At 42.4% G+C, this 18,551-nt stretch overlaps 1 protein-coding gene across 1 annotated transcript in view; it reads left to right on the forward strand.

Moving 5' to 3' along the window:
- SCCPDH (saccharopine dehydrogenase (putative)) overlaps positions 1 to 18,551 on the forward strand; it is a 32,454-nt gene that overhangs the window by 9,532 nt on the left and 4,371 nt on the right. Inside the window, exons 4-9 of the mRNA XM_004756811.3 lie at positions 634 to 763; positions 3,097 to 3,146; positions 13,391 to 13,521; positions 14,803 to 14,920; positions 16,557 to 16,676; positions 16,781 to 16,837. Of these exons, the coding sequence (XP_004756868.1) occupies positions 634 to 763; positions 3,097 to 3,146; positions 13,391 to 13,521; positions 14,803 to 14,920; positions 16,557 to 16,676; positions 16,781 to 16,837 (606 nt within the window). The remainder of the gene's footprint in view (positions 1 to 633; positions 764 to 3,096; positions 3,147 to 13,390; positions 13,522 to 14,802; positions 14,921 to 16,556; positions 16,677 to 16,780; positions 16,838 to 18,551) is intronic.

Genomic DNA, 18,551 nt, shown 5'->3' on the forward strand with positions numbered 1-18,551 from the left:
GGAAATCTGGGTAAAGTATGGTCTTTAGTGATAATGTTATCAGTGTTGGTTTGTTAATTGTAGCAAATGTTAACAGAAAACTCTAACAATAGGAGAAACTGGGTCGGGGTACATGGGAACTCTCCACTCTGTAGATTTTCTGTGACTCTAGAACTGTTCTAAAAGTAATTTGTAAAAACAGGCAGAGGATTTGAACAGACATTATTCTCTCTTCCATCTCTTCTTCTCCTCCACATTGTTCACCCCAACCATGTGTGTGCCGACCCATGTCTGTAATGATGCCCCTCTGTGTGATACAATTTAGAGATGTGTTCTTGCTGTCTTTGTGGGGTTTTTGCATATTAATTTAGTTTTTCATAATATTACTTTTGCATTTAGAACTCATTCTGAAAAAGTTCATAGTGTCATTAAGTCAGATCAGCCCTTACCCCCCACTAGTTGCCACGTGATAGATGTGCAGTAAATATTTGCTGAAAAAGTGAAAAACATTTCCACAGTTAATATTTCACTACAAAGCCACATTGGTTAGCATTTTCACAATGTAATTGCTTTGTCTTTTAAGGTCTGTCATTTAATGCTGATGTACATGTTTCTGTATAGCTCTGATTCAGATTTTTGTCCTGAATTTTTTAGTTTTTGGAATTAATGTACTGGAAGTATCATGAGAAAGCTGCAGAAAAAGGATCTTATATCATTGGAAGCAGTGGCTTTGACTCCATTCCAGCAGATCTGGGGGTAATATATACCAGAAATAAGATGAACGGTAATTATCAATCACTAAGCAGTAATTGAACTTAATAATAGAAAATTTTCATGTTTATAACTGTGATGAACTAAAATCTAGTTGGGAAGAGAGATATAACTATAAATGGGTAATGTTCAAACGCATGATTTGTTTGGGGCATCTGGGTGGCTCAGTCGTTTAAGCATCCAGCTCTTGACTTTGGCCAGGTGGTGATCTTGGGGTTGTGGAATCAAGCCCTGTGTCAGGCTCTGCGCTGGATGTGGCGCCTGCTTGGGATTCTCGCTCCTCCGACCCCCTCTCACCTTCTCTTAAAAAAAAAAAAAAGAAAGAAAGAAAATAATAAAAAACATTTAAGGGGCACCTGGGTGGCTCAGTTGGCTGGGCGTCTGCCTTCGGCTCGGGTCATGGTGCTGGGGTCCTGGGATTGGAGCCTGCATTGGGCTCCCTGATCAGTGGGGAGCCTGCTTCTCCCTCTCGCGTTCCCCCTGCATGTAAGCGCTCTCTCTCCCTCTGTCTCTCTGTCAAATAAATAAAATATTTAAAAAAATTAAAAATAAAAAAAAACCCACTTGCTTAATTTTGACATGATTTTTTAAGATGCAGTTAGTACCGTGTGTATTCCAAAGTGAGGAATTGTCCGTTGTCTCAACTTAGTTATGGTTAAAGCTGCAAAATTTCTGGAAAAAGATTTTCTGACAGCCGTTATAATCCAAACTTGGTTGGTTTAGGAATTAACACATTTAAAAATATAATTGATGTAACTACTATAATTAAAAGTTTAATTTTTTAAAAAAGTTTTATTTAAGAGCAAGAGAGCAAGAGAGAATGAGAGAGAGCATGAGCTGGGGAGAGGCAAATGGAGAGGAAGAGGCAGGCTCCTGCTGAGCCGGGAGCCCAATGCGGGGCTCCATCCCAGGACCCTGGGATCACAGCGATCATGACCTGAGCCAAAGGCAGATGCTTAACTGACTGAGCCACCGAGGCACCTTAGTATGCTCTTCTTGAGAGCTTTTTGATGTGAATAATACCAGTTTAGAACTAAAAACCCTTTATCTTTAAAAAAAATGGAAAAATATCAATATTGTGGTAAAACAATGGAAATTAGTAATGCCTTGCATATTTTAAAAGGGTCCATTTAGAAAATGACATGAAACAGGTAACTCCAGTGTCATATAAACTATCCTAAGAGCTTAAAAAGATGGAAAGTGTTCTAGTTTATAGTAAAAAGTTAGCATAACTCAAACCAAAGTCCCAGATAGATAGCACCCAAAGAAGAAAGAAAGCTACAGATCAGTCTTGCTTTGTGAAATTAGTAGTCAAAAAAATGCCAAATTTTTAATAAATCTTCAGTGGCATTTTAAAAGAATAATATATCAAAACCAAGGCTTATTAGGAAGTTATGTCATCATCACATCAGAATATTGAAGGTGAAAAACTAGAGGGCCATCTCAGTAAATGATTTGACAATTCATGCCATTTACTGATTGCAGGTTTGTAGGAATAGAATATTAACATAATTAATGTCAGAGGGCAATAGCCAATATCATACTCAGTGATGAAATGCTAGAACCATTCCAAATAAAAAGAAGACGAGCATCTCATTTTTTTAAAAGTTATTTATTTATTTTAGAGAGAGCGTGAGTGAGTGTTGGGTGGTGGGAGGGATAGAGGGAGAGAAAGTCCCAATCAGACTCCCATGCTCCGTGTGGAGCCTGACATGGGACTTGATCCCAGGCTTGATCTGACCTAAACTGAAACCGAGATGGGTCACTTAACTGACTGAGCCTCCTGGGTGCCCCCCAACTGAACGTCTTTAAAACACTTAATCTTAAAATCATGGATCTGGTAGGTCCCCATTTATCAACTTAAGTCTCTAAAGTTTAAAGTCAGTTAAGTCAGAATCATCTCGGGGGATTACGCTTCATGATCTAGGTGTTTATCGACGGTCACCAGGCAACACTTAGATGACTGTGGTTCTCATCATTGTTGATGACCAGGCTGTTCATTCTCTTTTTCAGGGTCAGCTTTCCAAGTCCCCATGATTTTGTTTTCTTTGGAATTAAAACTAGGAAGACCAGTCTTAAGAAATTGCTATATTTTGGGACGCCTGGGCGGTTCAGTCAGTTAAGCGTCTCCCTTTGGCTCAGGTCATGATCCCAGGGTCCTGGGATCGAACCCCTCGTTGGGCTCCCTGCTCAGTGGGGAGTCTGCTTCTCTCTCTGCCCTTCACCTTGCTTGTGCTCTCTCAAATAAGTAAATAAAGTCTTTAAAAAATAGGAATAATGCATTCTGCATGTCTTAGTTGTGTGGATTTTATTTGATTTGACTCTACCGTTCTGCTGCTCTTGTAGGCACTCTGACTGCTGTGGAAAGTTTCCTGACTCTACATTCCGGACCTGAGGTTGGTTTTTCTGTTTCTCAGGTGTTTTTAAAAGTTAACAAAAACATTTTGGAAATGATACATGCCTCCTAAAAAGATTTCGATGAGTTAAATTTCATACATATTTGTAATTTTTAGGGTATGAGAGTCACTATGTTTGATTTTAAAAAGTAAAGATGGTGGCTTGCTGGGAATTACCTAGACTTAAAATAGAATTTTGTTACAAACAGCTGCACGGTTCAGTGTATTAGAATGAGGTCCCATGATCCCAGCACCAAAATATCTCTCATTGTTGTATAATAACTGTTGTCAACCAGTTCAGTCCAAGTCTGTATACACGTGTTGTGCGCCTCATGGGCCAAGGCCATCATGGCCAGAAAGAGATGGTGATGTCATCACTGACCATCTAGCCTGTTGGGAAACGTGAGACCCGAGGTGGCCGTATTCCCGGAGGCCCATGTTTACGATAGGCCTTTTGTCGCCAGCAGTTTGAGCCAGGTCTAGGTCTGCGCTTGAGGTTCAAAATCCATTCGTTCAGCAAGCCCTCTGTGGTGGTGCAGGTACATATAGCAGTACAAGGTGGTGTGACCCAGAAACAGAGAAGATACAGGCCTGTCCTGAAGGGGAGAATAATGTGGCTTGACAGGAGAGAGAGACATTAGAGAGATCAGGTGAAATACTGTAGGATTCTGAGGATGGAGAGTAAACCCCGCTGGGAGGCCAGAGGTGAGAGCTGCCGGGAGGAGTGTGGGAGGCGGGAGCCATGGAGCTGGGCTAAGGGAGAGGGAGCGGTGGCGTCGGGACACAGCTGCGGGATGGTATGACCGTGTGCGGGTGAGACTCATGGTTCTAGTTGTCCACATTGTGGGATCAGGTTAATAGACACAAAGCTGTGTCACGCATGCTAAAATCCGTGGTGACAGGGAGTGCCCACTGGAGAGTCCGAGTAAAGGGAAGTGATAGTGGGCCCGAGCCCGAGTAACTGGGGAAGGCCTCCTGGAGGCCTTGCTGAGTTCAGCTTCGAGAAGGAAATAGCATCTGGAAAGTCAGAAGCAGTCCCCTGAGCAAGGTTCAGAAGCAAGAGTGGGATACGTGCATGAATCCGGGGAGCATGGCTAGAAACCCAGCTCTACCCAGTTTAAACCAGCAACACAAAGAGGAACTGACTGATTCTGCAGGGGATAGTGTGGGATTTACTGATGTCGCGTTCCTTTCCTCTGGGTTCTTCTGTGTGGCTCTCAGCGTGGCAGGGAAGGTGCTGGCGTTCCCAGGGATACATTGTCCTTAAAGTTCCTCATTTCCTGGGAACAGCTAGCAGAGTTGATGTATCACATGGTAGGAAAGATCAGTCAAGTATGGGGCCTTTGGGCTTTTTTGAGCCCATCAGTATGACCTGGTGTAATGGCGTAGTCAGATTGCCTCGGCCTGGGTCGCAGGCCTCTGGGAGGGGGCACCACAGAGACAGTTCCATCTCTCCAGCATGGAACACGTTCCAGATAGGAGAGAGAGTTTTATAAGCAGAAGATGAGTTAGAGGACTGCGGGGAGCTGCTGCAGGATGACAGAACCCAGAGGTCACATCAGGGAGATCGTGAGAAAATTGGTAGAGTAGAAAAGAGGCTGCTTTTGAAAGAACAGCAGGAGATGCAGTTGGAAGGAGAGCTGGTGTCATGAAGGTGTCTTCCCTTCACTAGAGGGTCGATGAGCTCCTGGTGGTTCACAGGGAGGCGAGCTAGATTTGGCAGCTGGACTGCCTGGGCTTGAGTTCTGGCTCTGCCACTTATGGGTGACGGGAGCCTGGGCAAGTACCACACTGTCCTCACGGGCCCCCCTTCCTTCATCTGTAAAAGGAGATGATAATAGCATCTGCTTCATGTGGTCGCTGAGTCAGTGACTCTAAATCAGAACAGAGGTTGGCAGTTAGCAAATTGCCCAGTAAATGTTATTAAGTATTATTTTTATTAATATTATTTAAATTTAAAGTTGGGGCTTGACTCAGGACAAGACAGCTGAAGCCTCCGTAGGAGTGCAGCTCCCGCTCTCATTCCCCCTAAAGCAAAACCCACAGCCTGAGTTTTACAGGGATGTAAAATTGAGCTGTCCTGTCTCTCCTTGTCTTTCTTTTCCCCTGGAGGTTTTTTATTTTACACACAAAATTGTACCATAGACCACATGCTTGAATTTCAGAGGATTGAAATTATAGTGTAGAATTGTCCTGTCTGTCCAGTCGATCTTCCCGCCGTGATGGAAATGTTCCGTGTGTGCTGCGTGGAGGCTTATACAGTGGCTGTTGGGGCTCTAGAACAGGTCAGCCACTTGCCTGTGGCAGGTGTGAGGGGGAGGGGCAGAGGGAGAAGGAAAGAGAGTCTCAAGCAGACTCTGTGCTGAGCGTGGAGCCCGGCATGGGACTCCATCTCATGACCCTGAGATCCTGCGATCACACGCTGAGTGGAAACCAAGAGCTGGATGCTTAACCAACTGAGCCACCCGGCTGCCCCAGCCCATGGCCTTTTTTATATGTCCACAAGCTAAGGATGATTGTTTACATTTTTAAAGGGCTGCAATAGAAATACAAAGAATAGGTCGTAGAGACCATCTGTGGCCTACAGATTGGACCTTTCAGAGACGGTTTGCCAAGCCCTGTCCTAGAGTGTGTTGTAGACCTCAGTACAGTTATACTAGAAATCAATGAAGAGATAACATGAAAATCTCTATATTTGCATATGATGAAATGTATTTTAAATTTATGTCATTAACCCAGACCTTTTTTCTAAACTCCAGACTTAAAACATCTAATCACCTAATTAACATCTGCCCTTGAACACCTGATAGCTCTCTCAGACTGTGCCTTGTCCGTAACTGACCTCCTGTTTCTTGTTTCCAAATGCGCTCCAACCTTGGGTCATTTGTATCCGTTTCAGTTGGTAGTGGCGTGTCCTTCCATGGTCGGACGGCGGGGTCGTTGCTCTCTGTCCTCTGAGGACAAATCCTCAGATCCTGTCAGTCAGGAAATCCTGTTGATTCTGCCTTTGCGAAACGTGAGAATCTGATCACTCTTCATCATTTCTCTTTCCCCCACGCCTTATTCTTGCTACCATCTGTTCTTGTAGAGTCGTGCTCAACATGTGCCCGGGATGATCCTGTTCCGACCTCACTCGGACCATGTCCTTCCGGTCGTGTGCAAGAATCCAAGTGACGTGGCCCTTGTCCCCTCTCTAGCCTCCTCTCCCACACCTGGGCATTCTTCCTCATTTACGCTGACCCGTGTGCCCCCTCGAACATGCCAGCACACTTCCGCCCTCCACTTTTGTCCTGGCTCTCTCCTTCTCCTGCAAATACTTGTCAGAGATGTTTGCATGACTGACCCCCTCTCCTTCAAGTCTTTCCTCTGATGTCACTTTCCTGACGAAGTCCCATTTAAAATTGCAGACTTGATTCCATCATTTTCACTTCATCATATCTACTCTTTTTCTTTTTTCTTGTAGTACTTTGCACCTTCTAAAGCCTGTGTATTGTATTTTTTATTGAGTTTGTAACCCTCTCTGGAATGTGAGCACTACAAAAAAAGGATGTTTGTCTTTTTAGTTCGCCAAGCACCCAGAACTGGTGCTCCTACTATGTGACCAGAAGCTGGTCACATAGTAGGAGCTCAGTAAGTGTCTTTGTCAGCTGACTTGAGTGAACAAGGCTAACTGAACTGTAATTCTAAAACCCTACAAGAACAATTCCGGGATGCAAAAGTCCAGTCCAGTTTCATGTTCTAGGAACACAGATGTAAAAATTCGAAGTAAAATATTTGCAAATTAAAAGCAGTAATACATAAGAATAATATATTTTGACCAAGTTAGTTTTAGAGAGGAATAGGACGTGTCGTATTACATAATCACTATAATCTGCCTCACTAACAGGTTAAAGGAGGGCAGTCTTATGATCATCTCGATAAGCAGAGAAAAAGTGTGGTAAAATGTACTTTCTATTCATGATTAAAAACTTACAGCAAGCCGGGAGTAGAAGGGAAGATTATCTTTTTTTAAAAAGCTGTAATAAAGTTAAATCTGTATTTAACATTGAAAACTTTTGCTCTGAGCGCAGGAGTAAGACCTGGGTGCCCATTGCTTCCGCCAGATTGTAGCCAGAGCAGTAGTGCAGGAAGAACGAACGAAACTGTATATAGGTTGGAAATGAGAAAACAAGGGGCACCTGGGTGGTTCATTCGGTTAAGCATCTGCCTTTGACTCAGGTCATGATCTCAGGGTCCTGGAATCAAGCCCTGAGTCGGGCTCCCTGCTCAGTGGGGAGCCTGCTTCCCCTTCCCCTACCCATTCATGCTCTCTCTTGCTATCTCTGTCTCTCAAATAAATAAATAAATAAAAATATTATTTTTTAAAAGAAGAAACAAAACTATTTTCAGCAGATGATATAATTGTAAATGTAGGAAATTCCAAAGAAATCTATAGGCAGTATTTTTAGAATGAGTAAATGAGTTTCATAGATTGCTAGAAAAATTCTTTTCCTTACCTGATTTCCTTGGCTAGCCCTCCGGTAAGTGGGGAGTAGAAGTGGCGAGAACGATGTCTTTGTCTAGCTGTGGGTTTTTATACAGGCTCTTCATCAGGTTGAGGAAATTTCCTTCTAGTAGTTTATTGAGTGTTTTTAATGTGAAGGGTGTTATATTTTATCAAATGCTTTTTCTGTATCTGTTGAGATGATCATGTGGTTTTTGTTTTTTCTTCCCGTCTTCCATTGTATTGCTTAAAATTGATTTTCGTATGTTGAACCAATCTTACATTGCTGGGGTGAATCCCACTTGGTCATAGGATATAATCCTTTTTATATATTGCTGGATTTAGTTTACTAGCATTTTGTTGATGATCTCTGCATCTATATTCATAAGGAATATTAGTTTGTAGTTCTCGTGATTTTTTTTTTTTTTTGGTCTGGTTTTGGTATCAGGGTAATTGGTACTGACCTTTTAGGAAAAGTTTGCAAAGAAGTGGTATTAATTCTTAAAATGTTTGGTATCATCTGGGCCTGGGCTTGTGGGAAGTTTTTTGATTATTAATTCAATTTCTTTACTTACAGGTTTACTAGGATTTTCTATTTCCTCTTAAGTTAGTTTTGCTGGTTTGCATTGGCATTAGTTTTCTAGGTCTGCTGTAACGAACTGCCGAGAACTGGGTTGCTTAAAAAACAGAAATTTATTATTCTCATGGTTCTGGAGGTTAGAAGTTGGAGATCAGGGTTTTGGTAGAGTTGGTTCCTTTGGAGGCTTTGAAGGAGAATCTGCTCAGTATTTCTCTCCTGGCTTCTTGTGGTTTGCTGGCTCTTGGGCATTTGGGGTGTGTAGATGCTGCGCTCTGATCTCTGCTCCACCTTCACATGGCGTCCTCTCTGTGGGGATGCTGTGTCTGCATCTCACAGGTCTGTTAAGGACGGGGCCTACCCACTCTAGTTTGACCTCCCCTTAATTAATTATGTCTACAAAAATCCTGTTTTCAAATAAGGTTGCATTTTAAGGTATTAGCGGTTAGGACTTCAGCCTATGAATTTGGGGAGACACAGTTCAATTTGTAATAGTGTCTTTCTTGGAGTTTGTCCATTTCATCTAGGTTGTCTCATTTGGTGGTGTTCAGTTGTCCGGAGTATTCCCTAATACTCCTTTCTGCTTCTGTAAGGTTGGTAGTGATGTTCCTTCTTTCATTCCTGGTTTTAGTAACTTGAGTGCTTTCTCTAACTTTTTCTCTTTCACTCTTTTTGTCAGTCTAAAAGTTTGTCAATTTGGTTGATTTCTTCAAAGAGAGAAATTTGGTCTTCATTGAGTTTCTCTATTTTACTATTCTCTGTTTCATTTATTTCCATCCTAGTCTTTATTGTTGCTGGACACAGAATTAATGTAAAAATTAGTTGCATTTCTATATACAAGCTGTAGTTAGAAAATGAATTTTTTAAAAAAAGTGACCATTTTTAATAGCATAGAAAAAATTAAGTACCTAAGGATAGCAATAGAAAAATGTGCAATATTTCTGTGAAGAAAGCTATAACACATGTTTGGAGACCTTAAGGAAGACAAGGAAATGGAAGGATCCACCATATTCATGAATCGGGAGACTCAGTTTTGTTATAATGTCAGTTTTCCTCAGATTGATTTATAATCCCATGTAATTCCAATCAAAATCTGAAACAGGATTTTGTTTTGGTGTGCAGTTTGGCCAGCTAATTCTAAAATATATATGGAAATGCAGAGGGCTGATAATAACCAAGACATTCTTGAAGGAGAAAAAGGTAGAAAGGTGCTCTTGGGTGTCAAGACTCATTATTAAATCAGTGCATTACATTGGCAGTGGGACATCAGTAGGCCTGGAACAGAGTAAAGAGCTCAGAGCAGTTCACGTGTGTGAGCACTTGATTTATGGGAAAGGAGCTTTTCAGGAGGTGATGCTGGGCCAACTGGGTATCCAGATGGAGAGAAATGAAATTAAATTCGTACTTTGCACTGTGTACAAAAAATCAAGTTTAGGTGGATTACAGTGTGAGAGGCAACACAGTGAAGCTTCTAGAAGACGATGTGCATTTCATGGCCTCAGGGTTGGGAATGGCTTCTCCCCCCCCATATATTTTATTATTTTTTAATGAAATATAATTGATATAACATTAGTTTCAGGTATACAACATACTGATTTGGTATTTATATATACTGCAGTATATTGCAAATACAGTTATCACAATAAGTTAACATGCATTTCCATACACACTTGCAAATTTATTTTTCTCGTGATGAAATTTTTTTTTTTTAAGTAGGCTCCATGTGCAGCCTGGAGCCCAACATGGGGCTTGAACTTATGACCCTAAGATCAAGACCTGAGCTGAAACCAAGAGTCTGATGCTTAACCATCTGAGCCATTCAGGTGCCCCTTATGGTGAAAACTTTTACGATTTCTCTTAGCAACTTTCACATAGGGAATACAGGATTAACTATAGTCACCAGGCTGTATAGGGAATGGTTTCTTAAAAAAGACAGAGAAGGCATTAGATAGAAAAAGTGATAAATTTGTGTACATTTAAAATTGATAATGTCTGATTATGAGAAGATACCATTTAGAAAATGGAAAGGCCAGCAATAGAGCAGTTCTTTCTTTTTTAAAGTTTTTTATTTTAATGCCAGTATAGTGAACATACAGCGTTATATCAGTTTCAGGGGTACAGTGTGGTGATTCAATACAATATAGGAATTCAAGAGTCTGTTTCTTGGTTTGTCTCTTTTATTTTCCTTTGCTTGTTTGTTTTCTTTCTTAAATTCCACCTGTGAGTGAAACCATATGGTATTTGTCTTTCTCTGACTCTTTAGCTCAATCCATGTCATTGCAGATGGCAAGATTTCATTCTTTTTTATGGCTGAGTAGTACTCCAGTATGTGTGTGTGTGTGTGTTCTTTATCCATTCATCTGTCATTGGACCCTTGGGCTGCTTTCATAATTTGACTATTGTAGATAATGCTACAATAAACGTCGGGGTCCATGTGTCCCTTTGAATTAGTGTTTGTATATTCTTTGGATAAATACCTAGTAGTGTGATTGCTGGATCATAGGGTAGCTCTATTTTTAACTTTTTGAGGAACCTCCATGCTGTTTTTTCAAGTGGCTGCACCAGCTTGCATTCCCACCAACAGTGCAGGGGTTTCTCCACACCTTTCTCTACACCCTCACCAACACTTGTTTCTTGTGTTGTTGATTTTGGCCTTTCTACCAGGTGTGAAGTGATTTTTCATTGTAGTTTTAATTTGCATTTTCCTTTTTTTTTTTTTTTTCCAAGATTTTATTTATTTGAGAGAGAGAGGATGAGAGAGAGCACGAGAGTGGGGAGGGTCAGGGGGAGAAGTAGACTCCCTGCTGAGCAGGGAGTCCGGAGCAGGACTCGATCCTGGGACTTCAAGACCAGTGCCAAAGGCAGTTGCTTAACTGACTGAGCCACTCACATGCCCCTTGATTTGCAGTTTCCTGGCAAGGGGAGCAGCAGGCTTCCCACTGAGCCAAGGATCCCGACGTGGGATTCAGTCCCAGGACTCTGGGATCAGGACCTGAGCTGAAGGTAGATGCTTAACTGACAGCCACCCAGGCGTCCCCAAATTTTCCTAATGTTCTCTACAATTGTTTGTGTTTCTGTGGTGTTGGTTATTATTTATCTCCTTTCTTCTGTGATTTTATTTGAGTCCTTTCTCTCTCTCCTTATGGTTCTGGCTAGAGATTTATCAATTTTGCTGTCTTTTCAAAGAAACCGCTCCTGGTTTCATTGATCACTTCTGTTGCTTTTTAGTTTCTGTATCATTTGTATCTGCTCTAATTTTTATTATTTCCTTCCTTTTGCTGGTTTGGGGTCTTGTTGTTCTTTTCCTAGCTCCTTCAGGAGTAAGGCTAAGTTGTGTATTTGAGTTTTTTCTTGCTTCTTGAGGTGGGCCTGTATTGCTATGAACTTCCCTCTTAGAACTGCTTTTGCTCCATCCCAAAGGTTTTGGACTATCGTGTTTTCATTTTCATATGTTTCCATGTAGTTTTTGATTTCCAAAGTAGGAGCAATTTCTAACACATGATGAATCTTAATATCACAGTCTTGAGCATAAAAGGCCAAACTCAGAGGAATATAGGCTGTGGGCTTCCATTTCTGTAAAGTTTAGAAACAAGCAAAATTCACAAGGAATGAATACTTAGGTGGTAAAACTCTAAGGAAAAGCAAGTATTTGTCTTTATTACTATGAAAGCAGGACAGAAGTTGGGCCTTGTCTACAGGGATATTTGTTTCACAATTTCATTAAATTGCCTCTTTGTTTTGTGTACTTTATGTTTTTCAATAAGGTAAACAGTTTTTAAAAATGGACTGATTTGTGCCTTTTTGATAGCTTATTTGTATAAGAAGATATTCTTAGGTTTCCAAAAAGCTGTTTTCTCCTGGTATTTGGAAATTTTTTATTTTTTAATTTTTATTTAAAGATTTTACTTTTAAGTAATTTGTGTACCCAAGATCAAGAGTCATGTGCTTCACCGACAGAGCTAGCGGGGTGCCCCTGGGAATCTTAATGTTTGCAAACAGGTCACATTGACTGGGTCCAGATTGAGAGTAGTTTCACATAGAAACCCCTCAGAGTTCTAGCTCTGTTTGTTTTAACACAACAGAAGATACGAATCCGTATCAAAGTGGGAATTAAGTTTGGTGTCTCTCTGCCTTTCACTGTCATCAAAGCTCTGATATGAACACCTGCATCTTCTGATGGTTTATTGTTTCTCTTATTCTCCTTATTAACAAGCAACAATGTCTTCACATCAGTTTTACTGATGCTCCTCTCTCAAAAATCTTGTGACAGAATTGGTTTTGAATATTTCTAAATAACTTTGTTCATTCAAACAAGGTAAACTACCTGAAAGGTTATGTACAATCAGAATTATAAATGAAGTTTAAATACTTATGTAACAGAGAATTAAAAGGCCCATCCGAAAGTTAGGAGGTAAAGAAGAGTCAGCACTAAGACCTCAAGTCCGAGGCTATATCCTCGCCTGTGCTCTCCTTTCTGCCCCTCACGTCTAATGGGCGTTGGAGGTGAGGTTCGTGGAGAGGGTGTAATTACGCTGGAAGGATGGAAAACACTGAGGATGAGAAATACTGAACGAATGAGTCTGGGCAAGATCAAGCAAGGGTTCTCTGCCGCCTACAGTTCCAGAAAGAAACTGAAGAAGTGGGGGAAGAAATTAAAATATAAATATTAATGAGCCTTAAAACTAAAAAAATATATATTTTAACAAGACTTATGTGGGATGCATTTATATAACTTGAGTCTGGAGTAAGGTGCATTGGGGGCAGTGGGACCTCGACTGTGCCGGGTCGGGATTGGTCTGTACATTGTGTCCGTGTGCGTAAATGTGCTCAGGAACATGTCTTGAAACTTCGAGGAATCAGCATAGGGAGAGGAATTAGGGTAATTTTGAAGGAGTATGGTCAGTTAGTTGAGTGGAAATGCATAGGTAAAAAACTCAGTGGCATTTACAAGGAGCATAAGTGATGGTAGGAAGGAAGAAGAGGGACCACACATGGGTGTAAATATCGAGTATGATCAAGCCAGGGAGTCCTGCCTGAGATTGATCTCGAGATTAACAAAGGGATTTTTGCCTTGCTCAGAGAGAGGCGGAATTCTGTTCTCTGTAAACACTTGTAAATTTCTTGGTTTTATGTTTTGTCATTATCCCTTAAGACATGTTTCTTTACTTTCTGAATTTTTATTAGGGGTTGTGCATTCACGATGGTACCTGGAAGTCTGCAGTTTATGGTTTTGCAGATCAGAGTAATTTGAAAAAACTGCGAAATGAGTCAAATCTGAAACCTGTCCCAATTGTTGGTTCAAAATTGAAAAGAAGGTATATTAACTTAAAATCTATTCTTTTTTTATTTTAAGATTTTATTTATTTATTTGAGAGAGAATGAAAAAGCATGAGCAGGGGGAGGGGCAGTGAGAGGGGGGAGGCAGGGAGCGGGGGAGGGGCGGGCAGAAGAGAGAGGGAGGAGCGGACCCCCCACTGAGCAAGGAGCCTGACTTGGGACTTGATCCCAGGACCCTGAGATCCTGACCTGAGCCGAAGGCAGATGCCCAACCCACTAAGCCACTCAGGCACCCCAAAATCCATTCTTTAGCATATCAGGTCTAAGTAAATTGCTGTTGGTGTGGTTATTAATAAAGTCTGCCACTTAGAAAAGCCTGAGACTGTTTTGTAGTGAATACAGGATTGTCTTCCTAGCTAAATATAGTATGATTAATACATTATTCTAAGCTTAAGTACTTCATATATGATAATATATTTGCATTCTGGGAGAAAATGAATTTTATGCCTTTTTTTTTTTTTAAAGATCTCATTTATTTATTTGACAGAGAGAGATCACAAGTAGGCAGAGAGGCAGGCAGAGAGAGAGAGAGAGGGAAGCAGGCTCCCTGCTGAGCAGAGAGCCCGATGCGGGACTCAATCCCAGGACCCTGAGATCATGACCTGAGCCGAAGGCAGCGGCTTAACCCACTGAGCCACCCAGGCGCCCGAATTTTATGCCTTTTTACTATCATTATCAAAATCAAACATCAGTTAATTTTGTGCTGTAAAACCACCATTTTAATAAGTGTCATGATCTAATGTAGATTATCTATTTTTTTAAAGATTTTATTTATTTGACACACAGTGAGAGAGGGAACACAAGCAGGGAGAGTGGGAGAGGCAGAAGCAGGCTTCTTGTAGAGCGGAGAGCCCCAATGCGGGACTCGATCCCAGGACCCTGGGATCATGACCTGAGCTGAAGGCAGATGCTTAATGTTTGAGCCACCCAGGCGCCCTAGATTGTCTATTAATAGCACTTTTATGTGAGAACTCTAAACTCATACTAGGGTTTGGCTGTTGAAATGAGCGTACTGTCTGGGGAGATTGATGGGGTTGCAAGCCCCTGCTGTGAGGAACTCTGCTCTGTCCCACTCATTTGTTTGGTGTAGGTGTGGGGAGCACAGGACACGTAGATAAATTGTAATTGAGAGCAGATCTGCCATCTTTGTTGTCATTACTGCCTCAAGAAAAGCTACATTTTTTATTCAGAAATTTACAGAGTTCACTGTAAGTGAAGAAAAGGCAGCATATTCTTGGGTCTGCGGGTCTGTCTTGCAGGTGGCCGATTTCTTACTGCAGAGAACTGAACAGCTACTCCATTCCCTTCTTGGGATCAGACGTGTCCGTTGTGAGGCGGACTCAGCGCTACTTGTTCGAGAATTTGGAGCAGTCACCTGTAAGTGCATATGATTTAATTTTTAATGAAGAGTGTACTGTTCATTATCATTCCCATACCTGTTTAATGTAGGATTATTATGTTTGCAAAGCAAACAAAAGAACAGGCTAAATAATGCAGGGTTCAGTTTCTGAAAGTGTAAGAATCGGTAGGGTAAAGCATTTTGCTTTCATGGGGGAGGAGGTAGCTTTCCCCATAACTCAGGTCTGGCAGCTGCATACCTTGTTGATGAAACAGAAGAGCAGCGAATTTAGTGCAGGGAACGCTGGTGTCCTAAACACGCAACAACCCTTCCTGAGAGTTTTGGCCGCTAGGATACTCTGTTGGCGGGTGAGATGTCTGGGTTTTCCTCCTTGTGACCTCCAGCCTCTGGAGTAACATCTTTCTCCTTTTGGTCTGGGAAGTAATTGCTCCCGTTTCTGAGACTTGAAGAGGAAACTGTGTTCCTCAAAAAGTTGAAAATAGAGCTACTCTGCGACCCAGGAATCGCACTACTGGGTATTTACCCTAAAGAAGGGGCACCTCACCCCAATGTTTACAGCAGCAGTGTCCACAATAGCCGAACTATAGAAAAAGCCCAGATGTCCACTGACATATGAATAGATGTGGTATATATGTACAATGGAATACTATGCAGCCACCAAAAGAATGAAATCTTGGCATTTGCAACAACATGGATGAAACTAGAGGGTATTATGTTAAGTGAAATAATCAATCGGAGAAAGACAACTGTCATGATCTCGTATGTGGAAACAAAACAGGATCATGGGAGAAGGGAGGGGAAAAAAATGAAACAAGATGAAACCAGAGAGAGAGATACACCATAAGGGACTCTTAATCATGGGAGACAAAATGAGGGTTGCTGGAGGGAGTGTGTTGGGGGCTGAGGTAACTTGGTGGCGGACAGTAAGGAGGGGCATGTATTGTAAAGAGTCCTGAGTATTATATACGATGATGCATCGCTGACTCCTACCTCTGAAGCTAATAGTATATTATATGTTAATTCATTGAATTTAAGTTAAAAAATGAAAGGAAAAAAAAAGGACCAAAGCTAAAGCATGCCACAGGGGGGAAAAGAGAGGAAACTGTATCTCAATTTAAAAGATTATTTTCTCGGGGCATCTGGGTGGCTCAGTGGGTTAAAGCCTCTGCCTTCGGCTCAGGTCATGATCTCAGGGTCCTGGGATCGAGTCCCGCATCGGGCTCTCTGCTCAGCAGGGAGCCTGCTTCCTCCTCTCTCTCTCTGCCTGCCTCTCTGCCTACTTGTGCTCTGTCTCTGTCAAATAAATAAATAAAATATTTAAAAAAAAAATAAAAAAAATATAAGATTATTTTCTCATAGAAGAGGTTGTAGTTAGAATAATGTATAATTACTACGTTTAGGTACATTGTTGTGTGCTTTTTATGTATGGATCAAGGGGACATTTGTGTTCAGGTCAGGGAAGCTAATTACCACTTATAATAATTTATTTTAAAAATGGGCTCCCAATGTCTGGTTTCTGAACAAGATTTTAGAACATAAACGGCTTTTGCTCACTGTTTATGGCCACAGAGGAAGTTGTAAGTAGCTTACATTCTTGTATTACGTTGTCTGCAGAAGTTGGGGGTAACATTCTGACTTTATGCCCTCATCTAGGTCCAGTACGCCGCCTACATGACGGTGGGAGGCATCACTTCTGTCATTAAGCTGATGTTTGCGGGACTTTTCTTTTTATTCTTTGTGAAGTTTGGCATTGGGAGGCAGCTTCTCATAAAAGTAAGTGGTATTTTTATGAAACTAGGTCTTTAGAAGTATTTTCCACAAATTTAAAAAAAAAAATCACTGAAGGTTTTTAATTTTTTTTTTTTTTTTTTTTTTAGTTCCCATGGCTCTTCTCCTTTGGTTACTTTTCAAAACAAGGTCCGACGCAAAAACAGGTAACCCTTTCTTTTGTATACAGCTCTTAAGTGATTTTCTTTATTTCATTTTTACTTTTCCTCAGCACACTTACTGGAAGGTAAAACTTGGAGCACTTACTGTGCTTCAGATGTGCTTTTATGTTCTTTACATAAATTAGGTGACTCAGTCTTTTCATACACTCTTGAAGTGGGTAGGCTCTCCTCTTGACCAAAGAGGAGCCTGAGCCCAGAGGCTAAGTAACTTGCCCAAAGTCCTATAGCGAGTACTTAGCCAAGCCGGGGTGAGAACCCAGTCGTCTGATTCCAAACTTTTATTCTTCTGACGTCACAGAGATCTCAGAAATGTTTAGCCTTCCTTTTTCTCCTCCATACCTCCTCCCCAGCGCTTCCCTTCCCGTTCTGCACACGCTGGTGCCTCCTCCCTCCTTCCCCCTATGTGGTTCACAGACAGCCCACCCCCCCCACCCCCCTTCCGGTCAGGCCTGGGTCCTGAGCTCCATCTGCTCGCCCCGGGCACCACCAGGAGCTGCCCTCCCTTCCCCGACAGCGAGGATGGGCGTGAGGCGAATGCCTGCTTCCCCCTCTCACTGGAACTTGGAACTTGAGCACCATTTGCTGATGCTGTCGCTTTGAATTAGCGATCTCTCCATCTCCTCATGGGCTTTCCTTGCCGTCTACCCCGCCCCCTGCAGTTTCCGCTCCTACCTCACTGGTGGGGTTGAGCACGAGGGTGGTGCGCCCAGCCGAGTCCTGCTCTCGGGCCTGTGGCTGCTGCTCTTGTCTCCACCTTCTCCGCAGCTCAGGGAAGGACTCTGGACAAGACAAATCCCGCCACCTGTGCTCTTTAAAGATCGAGCCCTTCTTGTGTGGCAGGTGTGGAGCTAAGTGCTTTACATCGCATTTAGTCCTCCCGGGGTCATATACGTGAAGGTATTAGCCGCTCCCTCCAGCTGAGGAAGTCCGCAGAGCAGGTGTTACCTGCCTGAGTTCGTGTGCTTGAGTGCGTGGACCTGAGGACCATACCGGCCTGAGCCTCACCTTTCCTGCTGACTTCCTCGTGGTGTCCCCTGCCATCCTCCCCCACCTCTCCTTGTCTGTGCACATGCCGGCCCAGAGAGGAGTCCTCGGCCCTCCTTCGCCCTGTTTTTCCCTTGGTAGAGTCGATGTTTGTCTTCATTCTGCTAAATGTTTTGAATGCTGTGGGTCCCTATTCAGTCTGATATCTCTGACATTATTGTCCTTGAAATACTCGCTCCCTTGGCTTCTGAGACCATTTCTCTTCCAGGTGCCCGCTCTCTTCCTTCCCTCCACTGTCCCCGGGCTGTCTCCGCAGTGTTCTCAGCAGACCCGCTTAGATCGGCTGCTTGTCCACCTGTTTTCTGGTCCTCTTGACCCAGATGTCCCTCGGGCACTTGAAATTGCACACATCATGAATCTGAACGTCTTTCCCTGAAACTTCTTTCTCCTCTTCGTTTTCCATCTCGATTGGTGGCGCTGTCATCTGCCCAGTCACGAATGTAGGCATCATTCGAGATTTTTCTACAAACCCATCATACGCACCTTAGCTCAGGCTCTTGTCCCTCTCTTTCTTTTTCCTCTCTTCCTGAAATTGTGGTAAAATGCACGTAACATGAAAGGTACCATCTTAGCCACTTGTGCGCATTCGGTGGTATCCGCGCGTCTCACAGTGACAGCACTCGTTCTGCATGAACTCACGTTGGTCTGCAGCAGT

This window comes from Mustela putorius, unplaced genomic scaffold (genome assembly GCF_011764305.1).
Source record: "Mustela putorius furo isolate JIRA1106 unplaced genomic scaffold, ASM1176430v1.1 tig00000785_pilon_pilon_pilon, whole genome shotgun sequence".
Taxonomy (NCBI): domain Eukaryota; kingdom Metazoa; phylum Chordata; class Mammalia; order Carnivora; family Mustelidae; genus Mustela; species Mustela putorius.